Source organism: Apodemus sylvaticus, chromosome 1, assembly GCF_947179515.1.
Source record: "Apodemus sylvaticus chromosome 1, mApoSyl1.1, whole genome shotgun sequence".
NCBI classification, from domain to species: Eukaryota; Metazoa; Chordata; class Mammalia; order Rodentia; family Muridae; genus Apodemus; species Apodemus sylvaticus.
In genome coordinates, this window is record NC_067472.1 from 191,043,123 (window position 1) to 191,059,150 (window position 16,028).

The 16,028-nt window shown below is 42.9% G+C and overlaps 2 protein-coding genes across 2 annotated transcripts; both read left to right on the forward strand.

Moving 5' to 3' along the window:
* The first annotated feature begins 3,920 nt into the window (after positions 1-3,920).
* Positions 3,921-4,616, forward strand: LOC127683261 (GTP-binding nuclear protein Ran, testis-specific isoform). Its single transcript, XM_052180361.1, has one exon. It carries the CDS (start codon positions 3,950-3,952, stop codon positions 4,598-4,600), a length of 651 nt encoding a protein of 216 aa, XP_052036321.1. The 5' UTR covers positions 3,921-3,949; the 3' UTR covers positions 4,601-4,616.
* A 7,404-nt stretch (positions 4,617-12,020) lies between these two features.
* On the forward strand, positions 12,021-15,805 carry LOC127666187 (ret finger protein-like 4A). Its single transcript, XM_052158983.1, has 2 exons — positions 12,021-12,306; positions 15,234-15,805. Exons 1-2 carry the CDS (start codon positions 12,021-12,023, stop codon positions 15,803-15,805), a joined length of 858 nt encoding a protein of 285 aa, XP_052014943.1.
* Positions 15,806-16,028: the final 223 nt, after the last annotated feature.

The window sequence follows — 16,028 nt, forward strand, 5'->3', positions numbered from 1 at the left end:
TTCAAACTATTTCATAAAATAGAAATAGAAGAAACACTACCCAATGTATTCTATGAAGCCAGAGTCATACAGATATCTAAACCACACCAAACCCAGCAAAGGAGAAGAAGTTCATGAATATTGATGCCAAAATACTCAATAAAACTCATGCAAACCAAATCTAAAAACACATCAAAAAGATCATTTACCATGATCAAGTGGGCTTCATCCTTGGGATGTAGGTTGGTTCAATATATGGAAATCCATCAACATAATCCATAACATAAACTCACAGAAAAGAAAACATGATCATCTCATTAGATGCTGAAAAGGCCTTTGAAAAAATGTAACAGCCCTTCATGCTAAGCTTATTTGAGAGATTAGGAATTCAAGGTCCATACCTAAATATAATAAAAGCAGTATACGGCAAACTGGTAGACAACATAAAAGTAAATGGAGATAGATATCTACACAATGGAGTACTATTCAGCCATTAGAAACAATGAATTCATGAAATTCTTAGGCAAATGGATGGAGCTAGAGAACATCATACTAAGTGAGGTAACCCAGACTCAAAAGGTGAATCATGGTATGCACTCACTAATAAGTGGATATTAACCTAGAAAACTGGAATACCCAAAACATAATCTACACATCAAATGAGATACAAGAAGAAAGGAGGAGTGGTCCCTTGTTCTGGAAAGACTCAGTGAAGCAGTATTCAGCAAAACCAGAACGGGAAAGTGGGAAGGGGTGGGTGGGAAGACAGGGGGAGGGAAGGGGGCTTATGGGACTTTTGGGGAGTGGGGGGCTAGAAAAGGAGAAATCATTTGAAATGCAAATAAAAAATATATCGAATAAAAAAAAGTTTTAAACAAACAAACAAAAAAAAAGTAAATGGAGAGATGCGTTGTGCAAGTTTACTAAAATCAGGGACAAGGGTACTTACTTTCTCCATATCTATTCAATTTAGTACTTGATGTTCTATCCAGAACTATACTATAGAGCAATAGTGATAAAAAAAAAAAAACTGCATGGTATGGGGGCTGGAATTCTTAGTTTTATTCAATTCCTTCACCTGCTTGGTTGTATTTTCCTGTATTTCTTTAAGGGATTTGTTTCCTCTTTAAGGGCTTCTAACCGTTTGCCCATGTTTTCCTGTATTTCTTCAAGGGAATTTTTTATATTCTATTTAAGGCCTCTATCATCTTCATGAGATGATATCATAGGTCATTATCTTGCTTTTCATGTGTGTTAGGTAGCCAGGACTTGTTGTGGTGGGAGAACTGGGCTCTGATGGTGCCAAATTGTGTTGGGTTCTGTCTTTCCTGAATCTGTGTTTGCCTCTGGTCATCTGGTTCTCTCTGATGTTAACTGACCAGGGCGTCTCTGATGGTAACTGGACTCCTTGGAGTTGTGGTGGGAGAACTGGGCTCTGATGGTGCCAAATTGTGTTGGGTTCTGTCTTTCCTGAATTTGTGTTTGCCTCTGGTCATCTGGTTCTCTCTGATGTTAACTGACCAGGGCGTCTCTGATGGTAACTGGACTCCTTGGAGGCGAGTAGATCTTTGTGACCTGAGTTAGGGTGGTTTCCTTGGAGTCAGGCAATGTTGTCTCTATTCAGGTGGGCTTCCTGTGTCTCTGGTTATAGCAGGCCTCCTGTGACCCTGCTTACTGTGGACCTCCTGGGAGGATCGTGTGCCTTAGCATTTGGGTGGGTATCAGGCCACCGCTCTGGCCCGGGTATGGAAGTGGGCAGGAAGGAATGTGGAGTTCTGTGCCCTTGGTCACTGTGGACCACTTGAGAAGCACGCAGGTTGTAGTGTTTTAGCAGGTGTCAGTCAGACTGATGATTCAGCCCAGTGGGGAAATGGGCAGGAAGGAAGTGGAGCTTGTGGGGGGAGGGTCCCTTATCAGCTGGGCATCCCATCTGGCATGGGTGAAATTCTTACCTTTGTTCTAGTCACTGCAGACCTCCGCACGCAAGCTGCAGTGTTTTGGCAGGTAGTTGGCAGGTCACTGACCCAGGAAGCATTTTTAAGAAGGCTTTAGTATTATTAAGTTTGCACATATTCGCTCCTCTACACTGTCTTTCCATACTCCCACAGTATTTCACTCTCCATATTCCATTATCCCCTTCAATCCTTTAAATGACTATCTCCCAGCGAAAGGTCCTCAGTCTTACCCCTCTAATTGACTCCTCATTCTTATATTGGTATTCCAAATTAAACACACATAACTCAAGATTCAGAGCTAATGTCTGGAAACTGAGGAAAGTGAACAATTGTTGCAAGATATTTGCTCACACTGTGAAGCCCAAGATTGTGTTTGTAGTTGTGGTATGGCTCGGTCCTTAGTATACAACTTTATTCCCTCTGGCTGGAACATAGGCATACCTTTAGTACACACCTTAATCCCAAATAACTAAGGTAAAGTTAGTTTGTAGAAGGAAGCACACATTGTTACGACTGATGTCTAACTGGGTGACAGATCAGAGAAAGTACTGAATCAGAGGAAAATTTGACAGAATGAGTCAGGAAGATATACCCAACTTTTAGGAGAAGAGAGAAGAAAGGAAAGCTATATAAGAAGTACAGAATTTCATGAATTCATCATTTTTAATAGCTGGGTAGCACTCATTGTACCACATTTTCTGTATCCATTCCTCTGTTGAGGGACATCTGGGTTCTTTCCAGCTTCTGGCTATTATAAATAAGGCTTCTATGAACATAGTGGAGCATCTGTCCTTATTGAATGCAGGAGCATCCTCTGGGTATATGCCCAGGAGTGGTATAGCTGGGTCCTCAGACAGTACTATGTTCAATTTTCTAAAGAGCTGCCAAACTGATTTCCAGAGTGGTTGTACCAGCTTGCAATCCCACCAACAATGGAGAAGTGTTCCTCTTTCTCCACATCCTCTCCAGCATCTGCTGTCACCTGAGGTTTTTTTTTTTTTTTTTTTTTAGCCATTCTGACTGGTGTGAGGTAGAATCTCAGGATTGTTCTGATTTGCATTTCCCTAATAACTAAGGATGTTGAACATATCTTTAGGTGCTTTTCAGTTATTTGATATTCCTCAGTTGAAAATTCTTTGTTTCATTTGAAATGTAAAAAAAGAAACTATCTAATAAAAAAGAACAAAAGAAAAAATTTTATTCATTGATTACACAGCTTTTCAAAACACATTTACTACTGAAGTGTTCCTTAATTAATACGAATATTGAAAGAGGAACAAAGCAGGAAGATATCAATCTTACGAGAGCTAAAAATTAACATTATGATTAATCAACTTTCTTTAAACTCAATATCTTCTTCCTTAAGATTGGTGTTGTAAAGCCTTGCAGTTACAGAAATGCTAGACAGAATGACTCTATTTGAATTTGATTCTCTTTCAAGTTTGGCACAAGATTAATAGATGCAAAGTTATGTCCTACCACCTATTATATCAAGCTTGGCTTTCTACAAGAGTTCAATCTCTGACTTTTATTTAATCACTCCTTTTCTTACACAATATTTCTGTCATATTTGACATAAGACCACCGTTCTTTTTCTTTGATTAAAAAAAAATTGTGCAGCCCCTTGCTTAATCAACTGGAGTTTATCAGAAAAGTTCTGGTCTAACAAATCTGTTCAGGATGGCGGGCAGTCCACTGAACCAAGATGCCTTCCTCTGGGTCTCTGTCAGGAATTCTTAATTGGGGTAGGCTTCATCCAAGAAATGCAGGGATGGTTCAGTAAATGAAAATCAGTCCTGGAAGGTAGCTGGGAGGGCCTGGCCGAGCGCAGGCGGTGACCGGAGGGTTGGTCGTCCTTCGGGTGGGCTCGGGGTGAGGAGGATCCGCCAGCTCCCCTTCCCCCACAGTCTCGTGCAGGGTCTCGCCTTCCAGTGCGCTCTTCCCCGCTGGCCGGCCGGCCGCTGCCTTTGCGGGGCGCACGTGCAGCAGCCGCTCTCCCCCGCAGGATCGCTGCGATGGCCGCCCAGGGAGAGCCGCAGGTCCAGTTCAAGGTCGTCCTGGTGGGCGATGGCGGCACCGGAAAGACGACGTTCATGAAGCGCCACTTGACCGGAGAGTTTGAGAAGGAGTATGTAGCCACCCTGGGTGTGGAAGTGCACACGCTCGTCTTCCATACCAACAGAGGACCCATCAAGTTCAACGTGTGGGACACCGCCGGCCAGGAGAAGTTCGGGGGCCTGCGCGATGGCTACTACATCCAAGCCCAGTGTGCCATCATAATGTTTGACGTAACATCGAGAGTTACTTACAAGAACGTGCCTAGCTGGCATAAAGATCTGGTACGCGTGTGTGAAAACATCCCCATTGTATTGTGTGGCAACAAAGTGGATATTAAAGACATGAAAGTGAAGGCAAAACCTATTCTCTTCCACCGAAAGAAGAATCTTCAATACTATGACATTTCTGCCAAAAGTAACTACAACTTTGAAAAGCCTTTCTTCTGGCTTGCCAGAAAGCTCATCGGAGATCCTAACTTGGAGTTCGTGGCCATGCCTGCTCTTGCCCCGCCTGAGGTGGTCATGGACCCAGCTTTGGCAGCACAGTATGAGCATGATCTAGAGGTTGCTCAGACAACTGCTCTCCCAGAAGAGGAAGATGACCTGTGAGAAAGTGAAGCTGGAGCCCTGCATCAGAAGTCTGTTTTCATGAGCGACTGTCCTGTGATGCCAGCCAGTGGTACCACGGGTCTTCCACCTTATTAGCTAAAGGAAATCGTGTGTTTCCTTGGGATGCTGAAGGATCTGAATCGGCTTCAGAGTAAACATGACAGTTAAAACACACCTTCATTTTTTTGGACTTCGGAACAAAGTTGTTTCCTTCCTGGAGCTCAAAGATAAGACTGCTACAGTAGTATCACAATATTCGGTGAAGAAATCTTGTTTGTAACTGTCATTCCCATTCTTTTCATTTAGAATCAGAATAAAGTTGTATTTCAAATAATCTTTTTTAAAAAAGAGACAAAGAAAATCAGTAAATGTAATCTAACACATAAACAAGCAAAAGGAAATAAACATTTTTTATATGCAGGAAAAGGCCTTTGACAAAATCCAAACCTCTTCATCACAAAAGTCCTTGAGAGACTAGAGATACAAAAGACATACCTAAACATAATAGACAATATAAAGCAAGCTGATAGAAAACATCAAATTAAAGGGAGATAAATTCAAAACAAGTCCATTAAAATAAGGAGCAAGACAAGCTGTCCCCTCTTTACATATCTATTCAATATTGAACTTGAAGTTTTAGCAATAAAACAACTGAAGGACATCAAGGGGACACGAATTATTTTTTAAAAAAAAAGCCAAAGTACTGATGTTTGTAGATGATATGATAATATACATAAGTGACCTTAAAAATTACACAAGGGAAATTCTGCAACTGATAAATACCTTCAACATAGTAGCTGGATACAAGATTAACTTCTAAAAATCAGCAGCCCCTACAAATAGCAAATGGACTGAGAAAGAAATTAGGGAAACAACACCTTTTACAATAGCCTCAAATAATATAAAATATCTTGGGGTAACTAACCAAGCCAGGGAAAGACCTGTATGACAAAAACTTAAAGTCTTTGAAGAAAGAAATTGAAGAAGATATCAGAAAATGGAAAGATCTCCCATGATCATGGGTCAGTAGGATTAACATAGTAAAAACAGCCATCCTACCAAAAGCAATCTGCAGATTTGATGCAGTCCTCATCAAAATTCCAACGCAATTTTTTGCAGACCTTGAAAGGACAATTCTCAACTTCATATGGAAAAAGCAAAAAACCCAGGATAGGAAAATAACCCTGAATAATAATAATAATAATAAACTACGGGAGGTATCTCTATCCCTGATTTCACATTGTACTACATACAGAGCTGTGATAATAAAAACTATATGATATTGGCATACAGATATAGTGATCAATGGAATCAAACTAAAGACCCAGTCATAAATCCACATACCTATGGCTACCTGATTTTGCTTATAAAGAAGCTAGAGAAACATACTGAAAAGATAGAAATCATCTTCAGCAAATGATACGGGTCAACCCGGGTGTCTGCATGTAGAAGAACGCAAACCGATCCACACATATCACCCTGCACAAAGCTCAAGTTCAAGTGGATCAAAGACCTCAACATAAAACCAGACATACTGAACCTGATAGAAGAGAAAGTGGGGGATAGCCTTGCACAGGTCGGCACAGGAGACAGCTTCTTTAACAGAACCTCATTAGCACAGCACTAAGGCTGACAATACAATGGGACCTCATGAAACTAAAAACATCTGTAAGATAAAGGACACTGTGAATATGGACAAAGAGCAGCCTAGAGAATGGGAAAGGATTTTTACCAACTCCACATCTGATAGAGGTCTAACATCCAAAATATATACAGAACTCTAGGAACTAGATATTTAAAAAAAAAAAAAAAACAGAATCTAATGAAAACATAGCGGTACAGATCTAAACAGAGAATTCTCAATAGAGGAATGTCCAATGGCCGAGAAACACTTAACCAATGTTTAACATCTTAGCTCTCAGGGAAATGCTAATCAAAACAACTCTGACATTCCATCTTACACCTCTCAGAATGGCTAAGACCCAAAACACAAGTGACAGCTCCTGCTGGGGAGGATGTAGAGTAAGGGAATAAGGGGAGGACTCTTCCACTGCTGGTCACAATGCAAGCCGGACAGCCGCTGTGGATCAATATGGCGGTTCCTCAGAAGATCGGGAATCAGTTTACATCAAGATCCACTTACATCATCTTAGGCACACACCCAAAGGACACTCCATCCTACCACAGAGACACATGTTATTAACCCTGTCCATGGCAGCTTTACTCATAACAGCCAGACACTGGAACAGTCGAGATGTCTATCAACTGAAGAATGGACAAAGAAAATGTGATATGTTTACATAATAGAGTATTCCTCAGCTGTCATAACATTTAAAATGACATAAATGTTTCAGACAAATGGATGTAGCTAGAAAAATCATTTTTAGTGAGGCGGCCTTAACTGAAAAAGACAAATAAGGCATACACTCACTTATAAATGGATATTAAGCTGTTAAATAAATGATAATCAAGCTACAATCCACAGATCCAGAGGGGTTTGATACAGAGGAGGACTGGGGATGTATGGATCATTCTGTGAAGGAGAAATAGAATAAATCTTGTGGGTGGCCTGGAGCATCAGGGATGGGAGCAAGAAGGGTAAGACTGGGGCATTGGGGGAGAGAGAGAGAGAGAGAGAGAGAGAGAGAGAGAGAGAGAGAGAGAGAGAGAGAGAGAGAATGAATTTGGGAGTAAGGGAGCAGTGGAAACATCCTGGAACTTCTGAGGATGACCTAGTGAGGGCTCAGTAATGGAGGACACAGAGTCTTAACTTGCTGTGTTTTGTGGCCAGACAAAGCTTCTTCTAGTGGTGGGACTGGGTCCATCCAGTTGAGCTGTTAGCTGGGGCGGGGGAGGGGGTGCGGAGCCAATGGAGCTCTCTAAACAACCCAGGCTGATGCTAGAACAGAAGACCGGCTCTCTGAAAACTGATACCAGGGCTCTGTTGCCAAGCACAACATCTCTATTTAAACATAGAGGTCAAGCTGGAGCCTGCATGGAGCCTTCATCTCTATTTTCTATCCTCTTTGACTCAAGAACGTACTCTACAGACTATGGAAAGTGAAACCTGCACACCAACTCAGCCACAAAACCCTCAACCTATAATCTGTTCTGCCTAAAAGATGTGCAAGGCAGTGGTGATGCAGAAATTGTGGGAGTGGCCAGGCAACACCTGGTTTAACTTGAATCCCACTCCATGAGAGGGAGCCGACGTCCTACACTGCCTGGATGCCCAAGAATTAGAGACAGGGTAGCTCAGTGACCTAAGGTAAAACAAAACATGACTGACAGAAAATATAAAACAAAACAAGGACAGCAACAACAAACTATGTGTGGGGACTGGAGGAATAAATGCCCAGTGGTCAAGAGTTGTGTGCTGGGCAGTGATAGTGCACGCCTTTAATCCCAGCACTCAGGAGGCACGGGCAGGCGGATAGCTGAGCTGGAGGCCAACCTGGTCTAAAGAATGACTTCCTGGACAGCCAGGGATACATAGAGAAACCCTATCTTAAAACAAACACCAATAACAAAAAATCTACTGCACTTCCAGACCTATGTGTCATTCTCAGTACCCACATGGCAGTTCCTAACAGTCTGTAACTCTAGAACCAGGAGACCTGAGCACGCTGCCCAGACATTGTAGACATAAAATAAAAATAAATAAAGTCTCAAAATAGCTTTTTTTTTAACTGCATGCCTGCAGTTCCAGCACTTAGTAGCCACAGGCAGGATGATGAGAAATTCAAAGTCATTCTTAGCTACATCTCAATATCTAAACTACATGAGACTCTGCCTCACAGTAACAGGAAGAAGGGAGAGCGACTCTGAAGTCCCACCTCACCAGGAAGAAAGGTTCTCCTTCATAGTGACCCTAAGACACTTGCCTACAGCAGAGCTTAGGCCCAGGCTGAGTCTGCTACCAGAGAGGAAATACCGCCATGGGTGACCCACACACACACCTTCCTCCAGCAAAGCCTCCTAGTGAATGGGGACGGGTGCATGGCGATAGTCCTCCCTCAGCAACCTGGGGCAAAAGATGACTTGGCGTTCAGAAATTCACGATCAGCCTGGCCAACACATGGAAGTCCTTTCTCCATAAACGGACCTGGGGGAACCTAAGAAGTTTTTTGCCCTTTCCTTGATTTCAAGTCTCCAGAGATAACTACCCACCCACTTACCTGTTTTGTTCTTGGTACCTTATTCTGGAGACAGCTAGGACAAAATTACTCTGTGGAGGTCCAAGTTGTCCGTTCTCATCTAGCTCTTAGGGCTTCATCTTGTGCAAATAAATCAGCCTGACAGTGAACTGTCCCATCTGCTCAGCCTATCTTACGAAAGCCCTGTGCCTGAAATGGGGGGTAAGGGAGTGGTGTTAAATCTTTCTGCCTTTAATGCCAAGAATTCACTGCAGAAGGGGCCCCATGAGATGGGTTCTCTGTGCCCCTTCGGTAAACACTCATACATCATTCAGCAGCTGAGTAACACCAGGCTAGATCTGCAATGATTGACTTACAGAGGAGCAATCATCACAGCCTTACCTTCTCCACACCAAGAGTTGAGGGGGGAAAGAAATCACCTGGAAAAAAAAATTTTGCCTCCATTTCCCATGGGACACTGCTGCCCTATGGTAAGGAGTCAGGCGCCCCAGACTCCAGGGTGACCTTGAACACGCCCTGCTGCTTCCAGCTTTCTGCCCCCACTACAGATGTTCATCTCAAGCTGGATGCTATTTTGGCTGTGCTGAAACTCAAAGGATCCCACAGTCTCTTCCTACAGTTGAATAAAACCTTTGCTCAGGTGATTCACATAACTTTGGGGGATAACCGTATTTGTTGACTTATTAGAAACGATGCAAAAGGGGATCCAGACAAATAGATATAGAGAGCAATCATGTGGAAGAACAGAAGAGTGCCCTTGCTGTCTTCAGATACCCCACTCCCCAGAAACCCCCATACCCTATCTAGAAACTCACTGACCCCTGTCATTGTGTTTTGTTTGGCTAGCCGATTAACTAGTGAGTTGGTTAAAGTAGAGTCTCATGTAGCCCAGGATGACCTCAAACTCCCTACATAGCCAAGGATAACCTTGAACTCCTGATCCTCTAGCCTTCACCTCCCAAGTACTGGGTGCGATCTTGGACATATGCCACTAAAACTGTTCCCAATAGAACCCTTTCGGTTGGCTTTGCTTGTGACTTAACAACACAGGAATTATGGAGGAAAGCTGACATTTGTGATCCAACCTTGCCCTCCCACACCAGAGTGAATCATGGAGCTAAAAAGACCCAACCCACTAATCCTGTGTCGCTCTCTTTTGTGGCCAATCTCGATGCTGAAGCTGCCTACAGCCTATTAAGCAGCAGCTCAGTCCCAGGCAGAAGGTCAAAAGCCAAAGGTGTAGCTCAGTGGTAGAACATTTGTCTCACGTGCACAAGACCTGGTGTTTGTCATCTGCACTGAGAGCAAGCCTTATTACCTCAGAGATTCCAAGGATTTTTCGAAATTGTGCTTCAGGCTGGGCGTGGTGGCAAATACCTGAAACCACAACACTGAGGAGGGTGATACAGGAAGATCTTGAGAGCCAGACTGAGCTATACAGCCAAGACCGCCCGGGAAGCCGAGCTCCACCCCAGGACTCACATAACAGAAAGGACTACTTCCCCAAAACCTTCTTCCAATGTCCACGTCCATGCAGTGACACACATTCATCCTCATCAAACAAACAAACAAATGTAAAAACATTACTTAAAATGAATGTAATTGTATTAGGTTGGTTTTTTTTTTTTAAGTGCTCAGAACACACCGGCAAGAAATGATTGTAGAAATGATTAAATGGCCAACTGAATGTAATCTAAACCTCGTCCATCACGTCACTATGTCCCAGTTTTTTGTATTCTTGCCCTCAAATCCCAATCATCTAACTGATGAGAGAACACGCCTGACCATCTTTAAGTAAAAAGGATTTTACTGTATAAAAAAACTCACTTAAACCAAACTTTGAATCTGATTGGATTAAGAAGAGACAGATGGGGAGTAAGATGGCATCACCAATAAATACCTCACGGAGGTGGGTGCCGCTCTCGAATTCAGCTGGGGGCCAGAAGGAGACCAGCAGAGGAGAGGTGAGCTCACTTAAGCGTACCCCCTTCCCTCCTCAGCTCTCTGCTAGGGACAGAGGACAGACTTATAACTCTGCCAGTGCTGTCTGAAGCTAGCCTGTGCCAGGCAGTGCAGGGACACAGGGGCCCTCACTTAAGCAGCACAAGGTGAGACAGAGACTTTCAACATCCAGCCTGGAGAAATAATGATCTTCATTCCCTTGAGTCCAACCAGGGCTCGACTGACTAAATGAGGCAGGAGACATATTATTCCCATGGGTTCATTCAATATCCATGTGGGACAAGGAAGTTGGAACCTTCCTAGGTCAAGGTCAGCACTGTCCAATAGAAATAGAGCATGACCCACATATGTAATGACAAACTTTCTAATGATTGAGGTAAGGAAAGTAAAATGAAATAATTTACCTCCATTTATTTCAATATCAAAAATTAAGGAGCTGGAGAGATGGAGATGGCTCAGAGGTTAAGAGCACTGGATCCTCATAACTCTGAGTGCCACACAGAAGCACCACGTTCAATACCCACCTACGTGGCAACTTACAGCGGTTTGTAATTGTAACTTCAGGAGCTCCAATGCCCCGGCCTCCCTGGGTACCAGCACTCATGGGCACACAACCACATTTAGTCTTATATAAATATTAATAACTAAAACTAATAAAAATAAACCTTAATCTACATAATACACCATGTAATTAGTTAAACAATGTTAATGAAATAGTTTGTGTTCTTTGAAGCCGAGTATGTATTTTATACTCACAGCACATTGCAATTCAGATAAGCCCCACTGGGCCAGCGAGATGCCTCGGTGAGTAAAAGATGCTCGCCAACAAGTCTAACAACCTGAATCTAATCCCCAGACTCCACATGGTGGAAAAAGCGAACCCTACAAGTTGTCATTTGACCATCATACATGCACCAGGGCCCACACCCCTCCCCACACATATACACACAAAAATAAATGTTAAAATATTAAAGACAGATACACCCCTTTTCCGGTACCCCACAGACCGGCGTGGGCTAGTGACTGCCCACTAGTGACTGCCACACTGGACAATCTATGTAAAGACCCTTTCACCCCCTCAACTGAAAGGTCAGGTTCAGTCAGCAGTTCAATTATGAGATGTTCATCATGCTATGAGTCAGTCAGATCTGTGTTTTGCTCTTGTTTTTATAACCTGTTACTAATGACTGCGATATAGTCCCATGTCATCCCCTGCAAAGATGACAGTCTCCCAAGATCTAACAGTCACTCAGCTCAAGACAATTTTAGTATTGTGTATGTTTTCCCCTCAGGCACTGACCATGGCTCACTTCTTTAAAGAGAAAATCAAGTGTTATTTCTGCTTTCGTTATCTGGAAAGCCCTGTGTACTTGAACTGTGGATACGTCTGCTGCTTCCGATGCCTTGACTCAATGGAGAAAAGTCCTGAAGGGGATGGTATACTGTGCCCCACTTGCTCTGATGTCTCTTTGAAAAAAGACATCATTCGTGGTAGAGAGTTAGGGAACCTGGTTACCGAGATCAAAAACCTAGAGCCACGCCTGAATCTTATTCTGACAATGAACCCAGGTATGAAGGCGTTTCAAGGTAAGAAGTCTTCAAACATCTCCAAACCCATAAGGCCCTCTGGAAACCAAATTCTGAACATTGGCTAAAGTCAGGAACCTAAAATTTCATTCTTCCCACAGCACAGCAGCTCTCAGTTCCCCAAGTATAGATTAGGAGTATCTGGGGAAATTGTCTGCCTCTGCTGAGTTTGATTGTCTAGCGTGAGGTTTTCCCAGTACAACCCAGGCAGTGCTGAGGCTGTTGACTCACAGAGCACATGTGGATTAGCGCTGGGGAAGATGGCCTGTGTCTGATCGTGAGACCCAGGGTCTGAAGTCCTTGAAAGTTCCCAGGTGATTCTGATGAGCATAGGCAACCGCTGTGATGGATTAAGTCATCCAGATGCTCAGGGCCCCCAGGTAGAGAGGTGGAAGTCGTCTGATGATCATGTAGAGTTAGATCTAGTTACAGACAGACTCAGGACCTAATAACTACACCATGTGCTTTCTACTCCAATGCTGCAGAAAATAATGTCTGGTTCTGCTTGTGTGCATGTGTGTGTGTGTGTGTGTGTGTGTGTGTGTGTGTGTGTGTGTGTGTGTGTTGGAGGTCACGTTGAGGTCAGAGGACTCAAGAGAATAACTTTGTGGCATCTGTTCTCTCCTTCCATCTTTGTGTGTGTGTGTGTGTGTGTGTGTGTGTGTGTTCTGAGAATCAAACCCAGGTTTTGAAGGCAAGGGCCTTTACCCACTGAGCCATCTCACCATCTCCTGTATTACATGAGCTGAAGTCAAGAGGCCAGTCTAGACTTCCTGGAGTCCTGACCCCAGGCTCATTGGAATGCACACAGTTCTTTCTCACTCTCTTTGTCCTTGGCAGCTGCATGAAGTGTGGATACAATGGGTGTGCTTTTTTGCATAACTCCATCTAAAATATAAGCTGTGGGTAAAAATAAGAATTTATCTTTCCATTATTTACTTTGTTTTGGTTTGTCATTGAGGCAAGAATCTCACAGGGTAGACCTAGCTTCCCTGGAACTCAAATAAAATCCACCTCTGAGTGCTGGAATTATAGACATGCAGCAACATACCATACCCAATTATTTAGTTCTTGCTCCATACAAACTTTGTATTTATGATGCTGAAATGCATTCCAGAATATTCTTTGTCTTCAGTAATTCCTCCTCCAATTAGTAAACAGTATAGTTTTCCACACACTGAGCCAAGGAAACGAGGAAGCTCATCTAGTAACAGCCTGCTGCTGTGCGAAAACACCGACCAGAAACAACTTTGAGAAGGAAGAGCTTTGTTTGGCTTACACTGCCAGAATGCAGTCCCATCATTGCCAGAAGTCAAGGCAGGAAATCAAGGAGGAGGAACACTGCTGCAAACGTGTTTTCTGGCAGGATGATATTTCTCAGGCTTAGCCAGCTCCCTCATATAGCCCGAGACCACCTGCTCACATATAGGCCAGCCTACATCAATTATGTCAAGTTGGCAGATGATGAAAACTAGGTGTCGAATATCTGTCTAGGAAACTGTCCATTTCCTCCAGATTCTCCAGTTGTGTTGAGTATAGGCTTTTGTAGTAGGATCTGATGATTTTTTGGATTTCCTCAGTTTCTGTTGTTATATCTCCCTTTTCATTTCTAAGTTTGTTAATCTGGATACTTTCTCTGTGCCCTTTGGTTAGTCTGGCTAAGGGTTTATCTATCTTGTTGATTTTCTCGAAGAACCAGCTCCTGGTTTTGTTGATTCTTTGTATGGTTCTCTTTGTTTCTACTTGATTGATTTCGGCCCTGAGTTTGATGATGTCCTGCCTTCTCCTCCTCCTGGGGGAAATAAGAGCCAGGTGAAACCTGGGTTTTAGTCAAAGCGTCTGAGGTTTATGTGGGCTCCACTCTCACTTCCCTGGGGAAAGCAGTTCTCCTAACTCCTAGTATTTAAGGACTACTTTGAAGGTCACCAAATTATTCCTTTTCAAGTTTATCTGACCCTCTGAACCTATATGTTTCCCTTAGAGGACACACTCAAGATTTAAACCATGACACCAGGCAACTTCTGGTCTAAACTGTTGCCGGGAACCCAACATATACACCAAGTGTGTGTTTTTAATCTCAGCACTTTGGAGGCAGAGTCAGGTGGACCTCTGTGTTCACGGATACCCTGGTCTATATAATGAGTTCCAAGCCAGCCGCCACCATACACACTCATGAGCATGGGAATTCCTTTCCTGTATCTTGACTTCTCCAAAATTAACCTGCCCCTACTCAGCACTCTGAGCAAGTGTGCACCCAACACCACACAGGACATTTCTATGTGAGTTCTGAGACTTGAATTCAAGTCCTAGCTAACCTATCTCCCAGTCTATTGTTTTATAACTCTATTAAAAAAATAGGCATGTCTTAGAATGCAACCCCCAGGGCTGGGGAGGCAGCTCAGCTGATCAAAGACCTTGTGCCAAGTCTGATAACCTGAATTTGATTCCCCAGGAACCACATGGTAGAAAGAGAGAACCAATCGTCAAGCTGTCTTCTGATCTCCATCTACATAATCATGGTGGATTCACATATACACATGTATAAATAGTGTAAAACACTTTTTAAAGAATCCAATTATGTGGTCACAGGATTAAATAGGTGACAGCAAAAAAATTAATATTTTTCCTACTCTACAATAAGTACTGTATCTTCTGCCCTTCGGATGTTAAGTATTACATATATCGAATACTCTATGGTGTTGAAATTTCCTACTGTGGTTTGGAGAAACATTTTCTTGACAACCACTTTTATTCTATATAAAATGTTACCTAACTAGGAAGGTCTTGAAATTTTCCACAAAATGTGACTTTAAAAAAGAATAGAATTAAATAAAAGTGGGGTATAAATAGCCTTAATAATAAATATGATAGACAGAGTCCATGTTGGCTTCTTATCTTTGCTGAACTACTGGATTTTATTTACACAGTGAACATGACCTTGGATGTGGACACAGCCCAAAATAACCTCATCATCTCTGATGACCTGCTGAGTGTCTACTATACACCTCAGAATCAAGGCCGAAAGAAACGTGCAGAAAGATTCATCTCCCCTTGTGTCCTGGGCTTTTCCCAGTTTACTTCGGGCCGCCATTACTGGGAGGTAGTGGTGGGAAGCAGCGAAGAATGGGATATAGGCATTTGCAAAGAGTCCATTAATCGACAGAAGGATGTTTATTTGTCAGAAGAAAATGGCTTCTGGACGGTGGGTGTGAGAAAGGGAAATGTCTATGCTGCCAGCACTGATCCCTTAACCGTGCTGCTCGTGAACCAGCGACTGCACAGAGTGGGTATTTTCCTTGACCTGCTAGAGAAGAGTGTTTCTTTCTGGGACCTTGGCGATGGCTCCCATATCTATACTTTCCTTGAAATTCCTGACACGGATCCATTTCGCCCATTCTTTTCGCCAGCAAATACCTATCCAAATAGTCACGAACAAGTCCTTAGCATCTGCCCTGTGACAAATCCAGGCATTTTAAGACTTCCAGCTAACCCAAATTAGGGAAATAACCCTTGAATATGAAAGCTGCTGTGTCCTCATATCCATAGCTAAGAATTTTTGAGTTTGGTACACATAGAGTACAAAAAGCATTACAGAAATATATGGAGGGCCTCGTTAATGCTAACTAGTTACAGGAAATGGCATTTTTAATATAAAGTGTTGTCATGGTTGTTTTATTTGGGATTTATGTTTAAATTTCTGTTCCCATACATGTGTTGTGAAC